This window comes from Rhyacophila brunnea, unplaced genomic scaffold (assembly GCF_057557595.1).
Source record: "Rhyacophila brunnea isolate RB1 unplaced genomic scaffold, BYU_Rbru_1.0 scaffold_7, whole genome shotgun sequence".
Classification (NCBI taxonomy): domain Eukaryota; kingdom Metazoa; phylum Arthropoda; class Insecta; order Trichoptera; family Rhyacophilidae; genus Rhyacophila; species Rhyacophila brunnea.
Window position 1 is genome coordinate 43,932,742 of NW_028233339.1, and position 17,705 is coordinate 43,950,446.

At 31.3% G+C, this 17,705-nt stretch overlaps 1 protein-coding gene across 1 annotated transcript in view; it reads right to left on the reverse strand.

Moving 5' to 3' along the window:
• LOC147064945 (troponin C) overlaps positions 1 to 13,229 on the reverse strand; it is a 40,882-nt gene extending 27,653 nt beyond the window's left edge. Inside the window, exons 1-2 of the mRNA XM_085958340.1 lie at positions 13,130 to 13,229; positions 10,323 to 10,350 (exon numbers count right to left, since the gene is read on the reverse strand). Coding sequence (XP_085814466.1) covers positions 10,323 to 10,350; positions 13,130 to 13,132 — 31 coding nt within the window. The 5' untranslated portion in view covers positions 13,133 to 13,229. The remainder of the gene's footprint in view (positions 1 to 10,322; positions 10,351 to 13,129) is intronic.
• Between the last annotated feature and the right edge of the window lie 4,476 nt (positions 13,230 to 17,705).

Genomic DNA, 17,705 nt, shown 5'->3' on the forward strand with positions numbered 1-17,705 from the left:
ACGAAATTGATAGCTATCATGCAGTGTTGCCAACACAATAAAATACGAAAAGTAATGATCCCGGCAACAATCATGTCACAGCGGGAAAAATTAAGAATTAGAGAAATGTTTTTTTAGCGTCATTAAAATGCGGACTCATTCGATGAGAGAATTGGCAGGATATATTATTTTTTAATGTGAATATTATGTTGTAATACTATTATCACACAGCACGTGTTGCTAGCATAAATAAAGAAAAACGTTTATTTTTTAGTGAGATGAACACTTCCAATTATTAGGTATTTTGATAGTGATTTTTTAAAATCTGTTTTTCAAATTTACAAGTAATGTAATATTTTACACGCATAAGTAATGGGTTATTTTAATTCTAAAATGTAATACAAGCACCTAAGATGCATGCGTATTCGTACTGTGTCCATAGATGCCTAACGATGAAACCGACGTTGCAAAACACGATCAATATGGATGTTTGTAATTTCTAATAATTTTTCATACAAATACAATTATTGCATGGGGCGGTTTAGCTCTGACGGGTTTGTAAGCCCCATTTCAAAAAAGTTCCACAGCTATGCGATTATCCGCCATTGAGATTACATATTGGCAATTAATTATATCTTAGTTTTGGAATGAATTTTATTGAGCATTCCTTTTTCAAAAAAATAGTTTCCAAAATGGCCCCAAAGGAATCATTTAATTATGTAAACTTAAATTATGACGTTTCTTATTACGGGTACCTAAACCATTAAAACTTGCATTATTTATTTTTACCATATAAATGATGGTTTATATTATTACCTTTACCTACAATATACATGTAGTATTTTCAGCCAGTTCTAATTACGGCAGCAAATTATATTTCATCATTTTTCATGCAGACATCTTTCCTTGCCGTGATCATTTTCATATGTTAGAAATGGCGCTTCGTGTAAGTTTTACGATATGACGTCATACATTGCAAAAACAATATAATGCTAAAGCTATAAAATATACACCATAGGCAGCTGGCAAGATAAAAAAAAACTTCGTCCATATAAATGTAGGTAGGTATACATGATAAGCTTGATACAATACAAGTATATGAAGGTAATAATATATTTGTTTTATGACAAAAATAGCTAATTTATTTACGTACACTTTTACGTTGATTGCGTTTAATTAGATAAATCCAATCTATAGTAGCAGAAATAAAAAAAATGCATTAAAAGAAAATAACGGTGAAAACAAGTAATAAAAAAATAATTGATCGCAGGTTTAGACTACAAGGTTATAAATATATAAGTATGTACACTTTAGTTAAAATACTTTTAGGTGATTTTTTTATGGCCACCATCTTTTATTATTCATAGAGACTTATTAATAACAATGCGAACTGTCATCGTACCTGTCAACTGTCAAAGTTCAGTCTAGATAACCGAGACCATTGTACAAACTGATTACCTCTTTACCTTATTATTTATAATATGGTGTCTGTAATGAACATAATATAGAATATAGTAAGGGACGCAAAAGAACAAAATAACTAAAATGAAATGTGCAAAAGGACTTAACTCATCTTTCAGATATGCCTAAAATTTGGGAAGGTTTTAGGAACATTAATTATCATATTATTTCGGATCGTAGTGTTTGGCCTTATTACAAATAAGGTGAATATGGGGAAGTTAGATATCTTCCAAATCTAAGGTCTTCAGAGGCTTATGTGAAGATTCTACATGGCTAATTTATGACGTGTTGTATAGTTATCTAAGTATCACCTTACATGTAAACATGACATATATCAAAGATAACCCAAAAGGTTCTTCTTTAAAAAACGGAAGAGAAAATACATGAAGACTTAAACAGACGTAATTGGACGCAGATACGCAGTATCCCTGATGATAAGGAAGTGGAGTAGCTTGTGGTAAACAGAGACGTTGAGTTGTAGTATCAACGAATTATCGTTAATAATATACATATTAATATAATAATATATACCTAATAATCCAGAACCATGAATCCCAGATCCCAGGGATAATTAAATTGTAAATGTGAAGAAAGAAACGTATCAGTGTTCTAAGAATCACGAGATAAGTAAATGTTTTTACAAAACTTACTAGAAAACCTCCCTATAAAATCATACTAAAAATATGGGTTTAAATGTAAAAAATGTATATTACGCAAGGAGAAAATGTCAATATTACATGTTTTACCAATGCCGGGATCCCGGAACCGGGCTCGAAAATACCGCATAATCCCAAAATCCCGGAGTTGATGTCCCTAATCTCTACATTTTTCCAGCAGCGTGCAAACATGTTTAAAAATATTACCCGATAAACAATGAGATATGGTGTGCAAACTTTTAAATAAGATTCAAGTAAAACAAACAAATCTTTATAAATACATTTTCTATTTGTACAATGTTGGGAACGTCTTATAAATAATACTTGCTATGTAAACACTGCTTCGAATATGGCGCCGGGGATTTTTTGACTTTGGTGAAGATTTTTTCTAATTATGATTGCATTGTATAACAGAGAAAACTAATTTCTTGTTATTGATGAAATTTATGTTTGGTTCAGGAATAATTATTGAACTGCTGAGAATTAAACGAGTAAGTAATCATTTTCGAGTATCGGAAATGGACCAAAGTTGCCCGGTTAAGTTATCAATATACAGTAAATAGAAAACGGTAAGATTTGAAGCAGTTTAAATAATATGGCAGTGTTGCAAATTTATGCCGTGGCACTGAATTACGAATTACGATAGTAATGTCGGGTTTTATTATTATTATCTTTGAATGCAATGCAATGCTATAACCTGTTTGCGATAAATTACGATTTGTATTTTTCGTTCAAATTTCAATATGCAACGATCAACAGTATACCATGTTGCATTCGAAGTACGAGCAATAAGTATTAGCACTACCAGTTTCGTATCACTGCCTGACTACTATTTATTGTAATTGTTACAATAAGTGCTAATATTTCGATACAAACCTACCCTAGATAGCCTCCGTAGAGGCCTATCCGAAAAGCAGTCTTGTGTATAGAATATACGCGCAGGTGTTGATTAAAATAATTATTTGACTTAATACTTATTTACTATTGGAAATTCTACATATTGATTTGAGTAATTTCGACATTTTTAAATGAGGAAAAAATACATTATAACTTTGCCAAGAAAACATCGATATTTCTTTATTTTTATTTGAAAAAAATAACTTGTTTATTTCGTTGATAATCGTTTTTTAAGAGACGATGGATATAAGTCACATTAAACAACATTCACATTAGATACGTTACTAGAAAAATAACAACAACATTTTTATAAACATGGCGATCATGAAACCTGATCCAATGTTAGGAATTAAATGAAAAGCAAGTCATATAACTATATTATATTAATTAATAATAATAATTAATTATATTAATAAAAATAAATCTATTGAATATATCTAGCTTTTCATCAAATATTATTATAACCCTATTTAGGTACCTACATATTATTAAAGTGAATATTACTATGTTAACATTATATTATCATGAAGTATATTGTATTTTATTCTGTTTAGTTTCAAATTCAAACGTGAATGCTTTGCTTACTAGACGCACCTAGCGGCAAAACGCGAAGCTTTAAATTTAATACAATTTATATTTCAAGAATTTTAATTAATTTGTATCTAAATACTTCAAAAATAAATATTTATATAAAGTGAAAGATAAATTTACACTCGGTATTTACCACAATATCTATAAGTATGTGATCAATACCAGACGATAACCCATTTAATAAATTATCATGATTTTCTACCAAGTAAACGCTGAATATCATGTAATGACTTACACGTGCTTTTTAAATGATCTAATAATATACATGTTATTTATGGTTATGTTTATCATTCAATTTTATTTTATCAAATAGTTTTCTCTATATTGTCATTTTTTTTGGATAAATCATATTTTAATGTATGTATTTTATGTCTAATTTTAAAAAAAATGCAAGTTTTTAACAGACAGAGCGTTCTTTTCAATGTTGGTATATATTCTTATAGTTTTGGCCTTTCTTCAGTAAGTATTTGCCATATTTAATCAATCAACTGAAGTCTTTACTACTTCAAATAATTCTACCGTAACGTAAATACGAACACTACATATAATATTTGGATTGGTTCAATCTTCGAAATCAATTAACTCAACGCAAATATATCTTATTCACTAAAATTTAGAACTGGGTTGATGAATGAATGTTTGTTTATTCAAACAGCAAAAATGAATTTAAATGGTTTCGGAAATCACCTTTTTGCCGCCAATTAAAAGAATACTATATTAAATTCATGATTGTAAATGATTGAGTTGCAGTTGAAAATACTAAAATTAAAACGAGAAAAAAACTTTTAAAATGTTTTTTTTTAAAGTGTGATTGCCAAGGATTTATTTAACGCGCACCAATTAGAAAAACAAACAATCTCTTCATCAAAATACAGTTTTAAGTATATGAAAAAAGCAGTAAAACTCTGTTTTAAATTCGAAAAGAATAATATATATCAAAAGAAAAGCTCTAGGCGACGATTTCGAGATGAAAAATATGTAGGTTTACTTCGGTCAGTGAAATCCCATGACAAAAGCACTATTTGCACAATATAAAACATGACATGGTAGAGGCCATGTTAAATTTTCTTTTTAATTGTGTGATTTTATAATATAATCAGCACTCGAAATGGAAAAATTTACGAACCGGAGCGCTCGACAGTTTTCTGAAGATTTTACATAGTAAAGTTATCAAAGTTGATGTATTTTTTTTCTTCATAAAAATAAGTGTGTTAGATTTTCTATTATATGGCCAATCCAACTCAGACGGTCAAATTATTTATTCTACGAGACGGAGCGATAATTTTACCGATTTCACGAGCAGGAACGGCGCTCCGGTGCGTTCCGGTCCATTTCGAGCCCTGAATATAATATATAATAATTCTTAGTTACAATAAATGGAATGAGCTTAGTGTATATGTTACAAAAAACAAACATTCTAATAATATGTACCCTGTTTTTGTTTGTAATTTTCTTTTACATATTTTTGACTCGACTTACAATAAAATTTTGGAATACTAAGGATAATAAAGCTTTTTATAATACCACGTCTTTTCATCAAGTATTTATTAATAACAAAAATAAAAAAAAAATTGGATTAAAAAAGGTTTCTGTCTATTTCTATATATAAATGACTTTCATGAAAATATTCGCAGGACAAAGGTTTTAATATACCTCAAGCTGTACCTAATAGTCTCTAATACGTACTGTCCAACCAGTATATACTTTCCATAATCACATATGCGTGCAAACCATGGCTCATCAGTAAAATAGAGATAGTGGAAAAGTGCATGCTGGACAAAAACAGAATAATCGAGTGTGTTTCAACCAAAAGTGTTTCAAGAGCAGAAGAGACCTACGAGATTAGAGAGTAAAAAGTAAGCATGCCTTGTAGAAAGGCAGTCGGAAAATAATCATTTGACGTATTATTGAAAGGAAACTAATTATATATCTTAAAATAAAGACATCGAAGAAATTTCTCCTGGGCGCATTCTAAAATAAGCTTATATGAAACCTCATAAGAACACCAGATAATCGACACATATTAAAGAATGCTATGCACCAATGAGTAGAGTGAACGTAAGACATTTGGATTCTTGAATAGTTTAGATTGTCGCATGATGAATCCTAGAAGCTTACTCGCACGTAGAACTGTAGAAGTTATATGCGAGTGAAAAGATAATGAAGAATCAAAAATTATGCCAAGATCTTGAAAGCACAGCTCCGTTACTGTATTTTTAGATTCATTGGCGGCTTATAAAACAGGCTAAATTTTACAAGGGGCTTCAAGTGAAATCTAAATAATTAAATGAAATATTTTTTTTTTGCACCTACATAATTTAGAAAATAAATTTAATGAATAATTCTTTTTGGTGGTGACAAATTGACATGAGTGAAAATTTTTTTTTTTTTAAGGGTGGACATGCTCGTCGAAGATCAAAATTGAGTTTTTATTGTATTTTCAAACCATGATCCTGTACACTCCTTAAACGTTGTAGATAATCTATTTATATAATTTTGAAGCCTTATTATCCTACTTATTATACGCGCGTCAATATCATTTTACTCCCTACTTCAATTATAATTTGTCAATTTATGGCTACGGCTGTATGTTGTAGCGTAACCACTGGGGAATGACAAAAAAAATGGCGTATTTCAAAAAAAACACTACTTTATTCTTAGGTCAATAATTATTATAAAGCAATCATTATTCATAAGATGTTTATCACACTTGAATGGTCAAAAACATAGCTTATAATAAAAATCTTTAGAATCATCTTAAAATGTGTTAATCTTGCCGATTTTTTGAATAATAAAATGCCTAATTCTTGTCAAATTTGGGATCACAGAGATTATCAATATATTTTTTTATCGTGAATATTTTACAAAAATTATCTCGTAATAAATTATACTAATGGTTTCATAAATGCGTTTAAAAATTTATAAGCGTAAAAAATCTTAACACCACTGCACAGTTATGTACCGAAATATGACTATATTCTAAAACATTAGAGCGAGAGGTTTAAAAGAATACTATTTTATGTAACAAAAATACTTTATGCAGTCATCAAATGTTTAAAATAACTATAAAGGATAATAAGGCTTCAAAATTATATAAATAGATTATCTACAACGTTTAAGGAGTGTACAGGATCATGGTTTGAAAATACAATAAAAACTCAATTTTGACCTACGACGAGCACGTGGGCCGTTAATTGTAATCATTTAGCGCTTGCAGCCTTCACGTATATTAATACCACCACTGACCAGTATTAAATTTACAATATTTTAAAAGAATAATGAATGTTGAAAAAAGAAATACTTACTTAATCTTTATCAGTTTCGGTTTTATGTAGGATCTAAGGCTTTGACAAGTCTGAAGGCTCTTTTAGAGCGTTGACAATTTTGAAAACTCCCTTATGATTTTTGTGTCTATGAGATATATCACTATTTGGTATTATGCTATCAAGATTTTTATGGTTAAAGAGGACTGTAAAAATTACTTATATTTTTAAGCGTACGCTTCATCTGATTTATGAAGATATTTATATGTTGAAAACACTGTGGTAATCTTTTTAAATTATACATTAACATATTGATATTTCATTTAGTCAGGTTAGCTAGCACTGAATATTGGTAGGTTAATAAAATATCGCGTGAGATATGTACAAATGTGAATTCTCATTTCGACACGATTTTCACATCTCACCACCCACCAGAATATCTAACTTCAAATCATAAAACAACACTATGTTTATAATGTTTTTAAATGTTCCTTTGAAACATGAAGCTTTTCAAAACAACAGCGAAAAACGACCGGATAAAAATATAAAAGTTTCGAGGGATAACTCCCGTCAAATAGATCAGACTTTGACGAAATACGTTGAGCGTGCCGGATATAAAACGCGAGATTCCCCGCCAGAGCTTAAAGCTATCGTAAGAAAGCTTATTTTCTATCTGGTTTTTAAAAGTTATGACGCCGTAAAAATATTTAATATTTCACACAAAATTCTTTTGGTCCTGCACTTTTTATAACACGTCGATTACACTTCCGAATTTTTCTTTTACGTGAAACCATAATTCACATCGTTTACATTATGTGAACCTCAAAAAATGCCACGTTGTTTATAATTATATCCGCATTATTACACGTTAATTTATCATGCGTGTCTTCTGCGTATTGTCACTACTATTATTTTCAATGTGATTACTAATTATAGTATTTACTATAGATAGCCCGCGACGTTGTCCACATGAAATACGGAATTAGAAAGATACAATAATTTAATTAGTAATAAATATTTATTATATTTTTTTCTAATCAAGAGATATACAACGGTTGGATCAAGGCGTGCACTGCTCTATGTCTTTAGACTCGTACGTCACTACTACACTCGATTGATAGCTAAGGAGAGTCCACTCGATCGACAACGGTTGTATGTAGACGCATGCCTCTCTATCCGAAACTCACCTCACCACTCCACCATTGCTATCTGAACATTGTACCTACTCGTGACGAATTCAAGTCAAATATCAAGATGAATTATTATTATTATTGACTATACTAAATTGGTCGGAATACATAGATAATCTTTCGATAGAGGTTATACCTATGTAGTAATCGTAAAAGAATTACTTATTTACGATTTACATTTAAGACATTTTAAGTGTAAGTTGTTATACACCATATTTAAGTAGGATTATTGATGAAAAAATGGTGCATTCACTTGTCTAAATTAATAATAAATAACTGAAGTAGGCTGTTTCAAAAAACTTCAAAATAATGTGAGTTAGAATTGTTCTGCATTCAGCTGACGAATTTTGGTATGTTGATTGAAAACTTCATACGATATTGAAAGTCAAAAATCTTGATAAAAAAATATACTACAGTCGTGGTTATAATCGTGTTTGAATTCATGAACTACCCAAGGTGATTATTTGTTTAGGTATTTGAGACACAATTCCGTAATTACATTGAAAACAGTGTCAGACATCAATCATAAATAATTAGTGTCAGAGAAATTTCGTGTAAATTTTCAAATGCTAACTGTTTGATCCTCGTGATATAATATACAATTCTGACAACAAGAGGTAAGGTGGATTTATCAAATACGCATATTTTTCAGTCGAAGAAGGAAGCGAGATTAACCCATCGAAAAATTTATGTTGTTACCGATCAGTATTGGGCAAACGGCTGACGAACACAATCACCCGACATCGTTTGTTGTCTAGACTCGTGTTCTTCGATTAGCCCGCATTAACTGTCGGGTCCGGATATGTATATTTAAAGTAGAACCATTTTGTAATGTTATTTTTTTAAAACTGTTTTGTTTTCGGGTCGTTGATCCAGAACTAATAGATGTCAGCCAGCGCGATAATATTTTTGAACTAATTTTGACATTAACTGCTTGTCAGCGTCTTGGCAACAACAAAATCTTTAAATTTTAGTCTATTCAGATGTCAAAAAAACAAAAGATTTATTTATAACTACAGCTCGGCTGTATAGAAACATTTTTTTAAAATGAAAAATGATAGTTGGAGTGTTCAAAATTCAAATGTTTATAATAAATGTTTTACGGCGCTCTACACGAATCAAATTTTCACAGTGATATTATGAAGCGCCTAGTTTCAAAAGCCCCTAAAACGATTTTAGGTGGTTTTGTGAAAAATGAAAAAAACTCATTTCTATTAATCTGTGAACTTTATGTATTTATTTTTTAATTCTTACATTCTAAAGAGTGTTTTGGCTTTTCATTTCAGGGGTATTTGAAAAGCACACCAAACTATTTTAGCAGGTTTTGAAATTTACCCTATTTTTTATCATAGATGGTCGAGATGGTAGATCATTGATGGTTTTTGGCGTTTTTTAAAGTTCAATCTTTGGCTATCATACAAGTAACAAAAAATTCCATCTAAATACATATTAACACAAAATTTTTCAAAAACCGTTTTAGGGGGATTTGAAACTAATGCGCTTCACATAATAATACAATTAGAGTGATTTTTGACTATCCGTTTATTCGGCTATAACTCAAAAAATATGAGACCAATATTCACGAAACTTCACAGTTTATAGCGTCTTTTTCAGATTTACTGGAAACCAATAGTGTGTAAACTAAACTAACGCAATAATGACTTTACTGCTTACATGAAATAGTGCTGACTGTCGCGTCAATCTCATTCTTCAACTTCAAGCGTAATCAAGACGCGTTGTTGTCATTGTATGGTGCTATTTGATAACTTTTGAAAATTGCTAAACGTCAAAAATGCTCTGCGTGGTGTATTTCGTATATTTTCCGGCAGATTCGTCACTATCTTTCTACTGCGTATGCGCATACGTCATAAAAGTTCCAATTATCGCTTGAAAATTTTGATCCGTACGTGCAATTTTGCAATTTGCACGATAATTTGTATTTACACGTGCATTTTCTTGTTATTGCCACGATAATACGCACTGTCAACAGTAAATCTATGCACGTGTAAACGGGGTATCAAATTCTGTATCAATAATTTGCGGGTAAAGAAAAAAACGAATAATCAACAATACAAAACAACAGTCTAATTCTTCGTTGTCTATTTTTTCTTTCCGTATTTCTCGTGAACAAATTTATAGGCAATCATTAGATACTATGTCGTGTGGATGGGTATTGAAAATATTAGACCGCATTCTAGCGAATCGCATTCGTCATTTCACCCGTCTCTCACGAATGAATGAATTAACCGAATATATTTTTTTTAATAAATTAAATTAAGACTTACCGGCGATCTGTTCTGGGGGTAAATCATCCTGCAAATAAAATATAATATTACAATTTCGTTCAAATTATTACCATTTATTTCAACATGCAACAATCATCATTTTATCATATTGCATTCGAAGTTTGAGCAATAACTAGCACTACGATCTAAGTTTACAGTTTCGTGTCACGGCCTGACTATATTGGGATTCTTGTCCTTATCACCTTACAAGTTACGGTACGGTACCCTACAAGTGTTATTAATAATTATTACAAATGCATTTTATACTGATTATTATTGTTTTTTTTTTCCTTTCAAGGTAAAGACAAAATAATTACAAGATAAAATAAAACTTTTTATATACCACGTTTTTAAATTTTCTGTTGAATCATTTATAAACTTGACAATTCTATGTATTAATAAATATAGAATACTGAAATGTCATTTTGACATTTCATATTGATTTCCATAGTAACGCACGTATATATTAATAATTTAGTTGCTAGGACCCCTCTTAGCATCCAATAATAGTGTCTTACTTTTTACGGATTTTTTCCGAAATAACTTTCCATACAAAACAGAATTAACTGAAAATTAATTCAATTCTGCTTAAAGATGGCTAAAAGTATTAAAAGAATGCATTGTTATCGTGTTCTGATATATTCTAAAAGTTTCAAATGTCAAGCTAGTCGGGAAGTTAGTTAAAAATCGATTGCAAGATTTGTGTTGGATAAACAAGAACAGATTTGTACTGGACAAACAAGAATACGAGCTAATAAAAACGTGGTAAAAAATATATATAGTTAAATTATTATCAGGTATTTTATGAGATTATTAATACAGTTTCAATATTTAAACGTGTGGTTATATTGAGATCCTGATGAATTCGTGATGAAAATAAGAGGTGTAAATTGATAAAACAAAAAATCATGCTTCAATTATTTCCTTAAAACTATTAATATTGTATTCCAATTTTGAATTTAATAGTAAAGTCACTTAAACTGTTGAAGTATGCTTAAAATATATATTATTATAAACGATAGTTAGGAAAAAATGGACCACGCTGATAATTTGTTTCAGTCTCATTATTATTGTCTTATATTTAAATTCTAGGACAACTTTACTATTCATTTTTTCTTTATAATATTATGGTAGAGAAAATTTTTCCAGAATTGATAAAAAATTCACTTTTAGCTCGAGTTGTTCAAAATTCTGAAAGAACCGCAATTTGTTACGGAAAAGAGACATTAATACACAATAACTATAGATGGCGGTTTTAATGATGTAAAGGCCTGACGCACTGACCGATTTTAAAGAACCCTTCGATAGAAAAATTAAGTAAAAAAAATGATATATTTGTACAAAATTTAAAAATAAGCAAATATTAAAAAACCTCAACGAACATCGGCATATGACAATTTTGACAATAATTAATATCATTCTTGAATAAACATTAAAAATAAATTTGTTGAGCGGTTAGATTTGACACCCTTTTTAATGTTATATTGTAGTTAATTTGTTATCCGCTTTGCATGATTGCACTCTCAATTTGCGATGTTATTTTTAAGATTTTGATATAATTTAATAATTCTGTGACTGATTTGAACCGTTTCCAGGCCCTTTTTAAAATTTCTAGCGTATCTATTGCGCCTTCTGCGTCAATGAAAATTGCCGCTACCAATAATTAACGTATGACAATGTCATAGTGATAGTCGTTTGAAAAGGATTGAAAATCAGCTAAAGTTTAGTAGCACCTTTCAGTTAAAATGCAATATAATGAAATTATTTTTGTTTTGACCATGTCCGATCCTAATAAGATCATATGTGCCTCTGCATAGTGGAAGTTTGAATTAACAGATTTTACGAGAAATGTATGTTAGCCACTTGCTCTACGCATTAGGTAATGATATTATATATTGATATTATTTTATTCAGTATGTTTTGTTATAACATTATATTGTGTAAAAATGAATGAGACAAGTTTATACCGAAACGTCTATTCATTTATTGAATTTAACTTTACTGATTGTCTGATTTACAAACATCTATTAGACATATAATAATATTTTTAAATGTATAATAATACATTCTGTGTAATTTTAATTTGACGCATTGACACTATTGCAAGTCCAATTATCAAGCGACGAAGTGTCGAATTTCAAAAAATAATATTAATATACAAAACTCAAGGTGTACAGTAATCAGGTATGGTAGTATTCAGTATTTAGTACCGTTAGCTAAATAATAATAGTAATACATATACTAAAATAGAATTAAATTAAATTATACAGGATTTAAGAATGTAACATTCTTCGTTGAAAATCATAACTTGAAACACTCTCAGAAACATTATCATTGAGTTTGTAGCTTAATTATAGATGAAGCACTCGTCCGGCATGTGGTAGATCTGGGCTAAAATACACTCAATTCAAGGATTTTTCTAATATAATATATGTTTCTAAGGCTGTTACAAATTATGTATATAAAATATACACTTTTTCTTCGGAATTCTAAGTCAAAATATTATACGATAGTAGCCGTTTAAGACACTTGGAGGCCATATGCTGCGTAAACCTGAGGCCTCGTGGTAAATATGACCAATAAAAAGCGGAAAAATAGCGCGTGTTTCACGTGTTTAAATATTATAACCGAACCCTTTCTCCGCAACACATAAAAATACACTAAAATTCAATAAAAAAATCACTTTAAATATTTAAAGATTCACGGGGTTATAATATTCTTTTTAAGCGGAAGGCTTTTGCGATTATTGAAATACCGCCACTGTGTAGTTATGTATTGTAGGGGATGATAATTGAGAAAACACGCACCATATTAAATTTGGGGGTTGCGGGGTTGTCTGTGCACTGAATCTAATTGACAAGCTTTCGCGAAGGATCTGGCTAGGCTAGTGAAATCGCGCCAGCCATCCGCCCAATTATATAGGGCGGCTGTTTGAAGCAGTAGCATTTTGACGGTATTTTTAGAACTCCATGCATCGACGGGGGGCGGCATCAGCTAGCAAGCTAGTGCAGCTTTCGAAGCTCTGTGCATTGACTCGCTATAAAACGAGCTTACTCTTAAAGCTTATAGGCAGTAAAGTTTAATAATAATATATTAAATGATATACTAACACTTCATTAAATTAGATTTCTTATACTCATTGGTTGATTAACTCTGTAGTTCAAGAAAACTGTTCAAATAAAACAATATAATTCGATATTTTGCAAAAAAAAAAATGTATTAGTATGTTTTACGACGTTAAAAATATATGTTATATACAATATATAAACCATACAATTAAAACAATACAATACAAATAAAAAAAAATACGACACGAACGGGACTTGAACCTGCATCTGCTGGATTCGCGCTAGTATGCTTTTCCAATTAAGCTTCTTCTTCGATGGCGCTACAGCTCAAGTCGAGCCCTGGCCTCCTCCACCGCTGTCCTCCAGCCGGAACGGTCCTCCGCACGTCTTTTCCAGTTCCTGATTTTTAGTATCTGGTTGGCATCTTTTGTAACATTATCACCCCATCGTGTGCGTGGCTTTCCCACTGGCCTTTTCCCTCCTGGGTTTCCTTCGAGGATCTTCTTCGGTATCCGTGACTCAGGCATGCGCTGGACATGGCCTGCCCAGTTTAGCCTCTGGAGTTTTATGAAGTTGGAGAGTTTTGAATCTTGGTATAAGCGGTATAGTTCCGTGTTGTACGTAATTCTCCACTCCCCACCATCATTCATGGGTCCGTATATCCGCCTAAGGATCTTTCTCTCAAAGCAATCTACCATTTCAGCTGCTTTCACATTTAGCGTACATGACTCGCACCCGTATGCAACGACTGTGCGTATGACGGTTTTATAGAGCCGCGTCTTAGTTTTTCTGTGGACATTTCTGGATTTGAATATGGGCAGCAATGAGAAGTACGATTTATTTGCAGCGGTTATTCGGGCTTTTATTTCTTCCAGTTCCTCGTTCTCTTTTGTAATATTGGAACCCAGGTATGTGAACCGGTTGACAACCTCAAATTGATGGTTTCCAAAACTGGAACTTTGGCCCAGCCTACTCTGATTTTGTCGGCTTTGTACCATGATTCCAATTAAGCTACGGGAATCTTATTGAATTACGACAATTTTAACTAGTAGTTGTTACATGAAATGGTTGTCGAATTGCGTTATAATGTAATACATAAGAGCTTTCCGTAGTTTAATTGGAAAAGCATACTGGCGCGAATCCAGCAGATACAGGTTCAATTCCCGTCGGGTGTCGTATTATTTTCTACAAAATGATTTTTTATAGTGTGTATAAGATGTTTTCAAATTATGTATATTCAGTAGATATAATATAGAATATTACATTCTGAAATCTTGTGTCTTATTCGGTGAATAAAAAACATAGTTGATTAAAATTAGTTTAACGTTGACCATAAATTAACTTGACTTTACTTTTATTTCACCCTGTCACGAAAGTATAAGGTACATGGCCAAATCACGCGCCTCCCGCCATGCGAGACCTGTAGCGCATAGATCACTTTTGTGGCATCGCTACAGGTTGAAGGAGGGCTGTCCACGGCGACAAAAGCCTTGAGATTGTGCCACAGGGATGAAGCGTCGGAATATCTGGCGGCATCCGGAACAGATGTCCCAGCCACGACAAGCGTCTCTTCGTGATTACTTCCATCACCGACGGTTGCCGTATCTGTACACGAACTAGTGTTTGTAACGCGGTTGTTCCAATGTACACCTAAGATTCGGTGGAGACATCGAAAGCTCAAAATCCCAGACCTTTGTAGCTTAGTAATAATATGCCACGTCTCACAGCCATACATGAGTACAGGCAGCACGCAGTCGTGACCTCCATACGACTCCAAGTTGGCTGAATGTTAATTGGCTTGGGGTTGTTTTTGTTCATTCCAATTAATAATGATTATTATGTTGAGAACAGCGTTTTATGTAGAAATTAATGTTTTTTTTAATTGTTATAATATTGCCTAGTTCTGACTTCAGACCTACATGTATAATAACTAAATAATGCGTAAACAAATGAGAATATTTAAAAAATTTTGATTTGTGAATATATCATGGAAATATTGATCATATAGCTAAGCTACAGCTGATTTGACATCAAAGTTGCTTTTTTTGATAAAGCGTTCGCTCGAGAAATTGATTGAATAGTTTTACAACAACTATTAGGAGTTGTGATCGAAAATTCTCGAGACTATCTTGAGATAAATTATTTCTTGGCATATAATGAGAAAATAATAATGCAATTTTCAGCGATTTATCTCTTATTTCCCATTAGGTACTTCTTTTTTTACGTGTATTAACGTGTGATACAGTTGAATCGAAATTGAAAATTTCACTCCAAAAATTAAAATATTTCCTAAACTATTTTTTTATTTTAACAAATAATTAACAAGATTTAAGAATGTAAAATTCTTTTATTGAATATATAATTTGAAAACACTTCTGATAAATATAAAAAATCTTTTTGAAAAAAATACGAGACCAAGTAGGGTTCACGCCCCCGTGCACTGACCACTTAACTATAGGTGTTTTATTTATTTGCGACGAAGTTATCTAATGGTTTTTACAATTCTCTCCAAAGCGTTTTCTAAATTACTAAACGTATTGAATTACCTTAATTACTAACCGATGCCAGGATCACTCCAAATTTTGCAAATAACTAAAATGTGCGTGGGCCGCGATACCCGATCGATTCCTGCGGGGTCTTACTTTTTTCAAAAAGATGTTTTTCTATTGGTTATAATATATTTTCTCAGAAGTGTTTTTTCAAAATTATGTATGTTCAATGATTAGAATGTTATATTCTTAAATCTCGTGAATTATTCATTGAATAAAAAAATAGTTAATTAAAAAATATTAGCAAGTTCAAGTAAGTTACAACAAAAAATCTTGGAGTGATCCATGACGTCGGTTAGTAATTAAAGTAATACCTACTTTGATTTAAAATACAAAAGCCGATCGCCAATAGCAGCTCAATTTGGAAAGCGCTTCAGTGAGTATTAAAAGCCATTACTTAGTTAAAAATTGTCGCAATTAAGTATGACTCCTTTAGCATAGTAGTCTATGTGCGTGGGCGCGATACCCGAGAGATGCAAGTTCATTTTTTTCCGAGGTGTCTTACTTTTTTCAAAAAGATTTTTTCTATTGGTTATATATAATATATTTTATCAGAAGTGTTTTCTTTCTGTGATTTATTCGTTGAATAAAAAAAAATAGTTAATAAATAATTGAATCTATTGTTATAGCATGGTTTGACAAGGCTGCTATAATTATTAGTTCAAAACAAGTAGTTAACGATTTTATCTTATTAAAATACTTTTGAATCATTTGATATTTGACAATTGTATTAACAGGTATTTAAAATACGTAAGTTCGGTATGAGATCTGTAACAAAAGTCCATCCTAATGGCACGGCGCAGCATCTTATATAGTAAGTGTCACAATAGACATATTTTCATTATAGACACGGTCAATATATTTCACTGATTTTCATAGATTTTTACACAACACATCCTAAATATCGACCCCAGGACATATCATCACAATTTATTATTGCTTCTTATAATAAAACTTGTGAGAACATGCCTACTCTTAAAAATAACTATAATAGGTACATACTTATTCTAAAAGGTATCCCTTATTTATTGATTGAAAAACATCCCTTGCGATATTGACAGTAAAACAAATTACTGTAGGAAACTGGTCAGTTATTGATTTAAATTGTAACATATTAAATATTTATATTAGTTCACATCTTATACCTAATAATATTTTCTAACACTAATAGGTACACAGTGCACATGATTGAAAGGAACGAAACCAGCTCGGAGACCTTCATACAGTACTAGGTTGATGCAAGCTGATGGTGATTCTGATAATATTTAAATAGCCATTATTTATAAAACACTGTATAAATTTAAAGCATGTTTTCATTTGAGTGTCAGTAGCAATTTGTCCAGAAAATTATAAATTTCGCAAGGCAGACGTGCCGAGTGGCGCGTGCCGCCTCTCTTCAATTTCAGGAGCACCTGTTCGTTTCCAATTTATTGAATCCTTTGCTGTGATGGACATCTTCATAACATTTCAGTCAACATGGAACCATATTTCACAGTAATTCATAATAATATTAACCATTTATCCGTATAGGTGTGTGCTGGAGCTAGGGGTTGCAATCCTTGTATTACGGGATTGGTACATACTTTTAATACAGAGATTAGACAAAAACAAGTGAAATAATTAATTCAACCAATGTTTTATAGGTATAGTGGGTATATAACAAAAGTCCATTTTGTGTTTTTCCACATATGTATTTGCATGATAGCATTTTGATGTCGGTTTCATTGTTTGTGTTAGCTATCCTCAGTACTAAAAAAAAAAAAAAT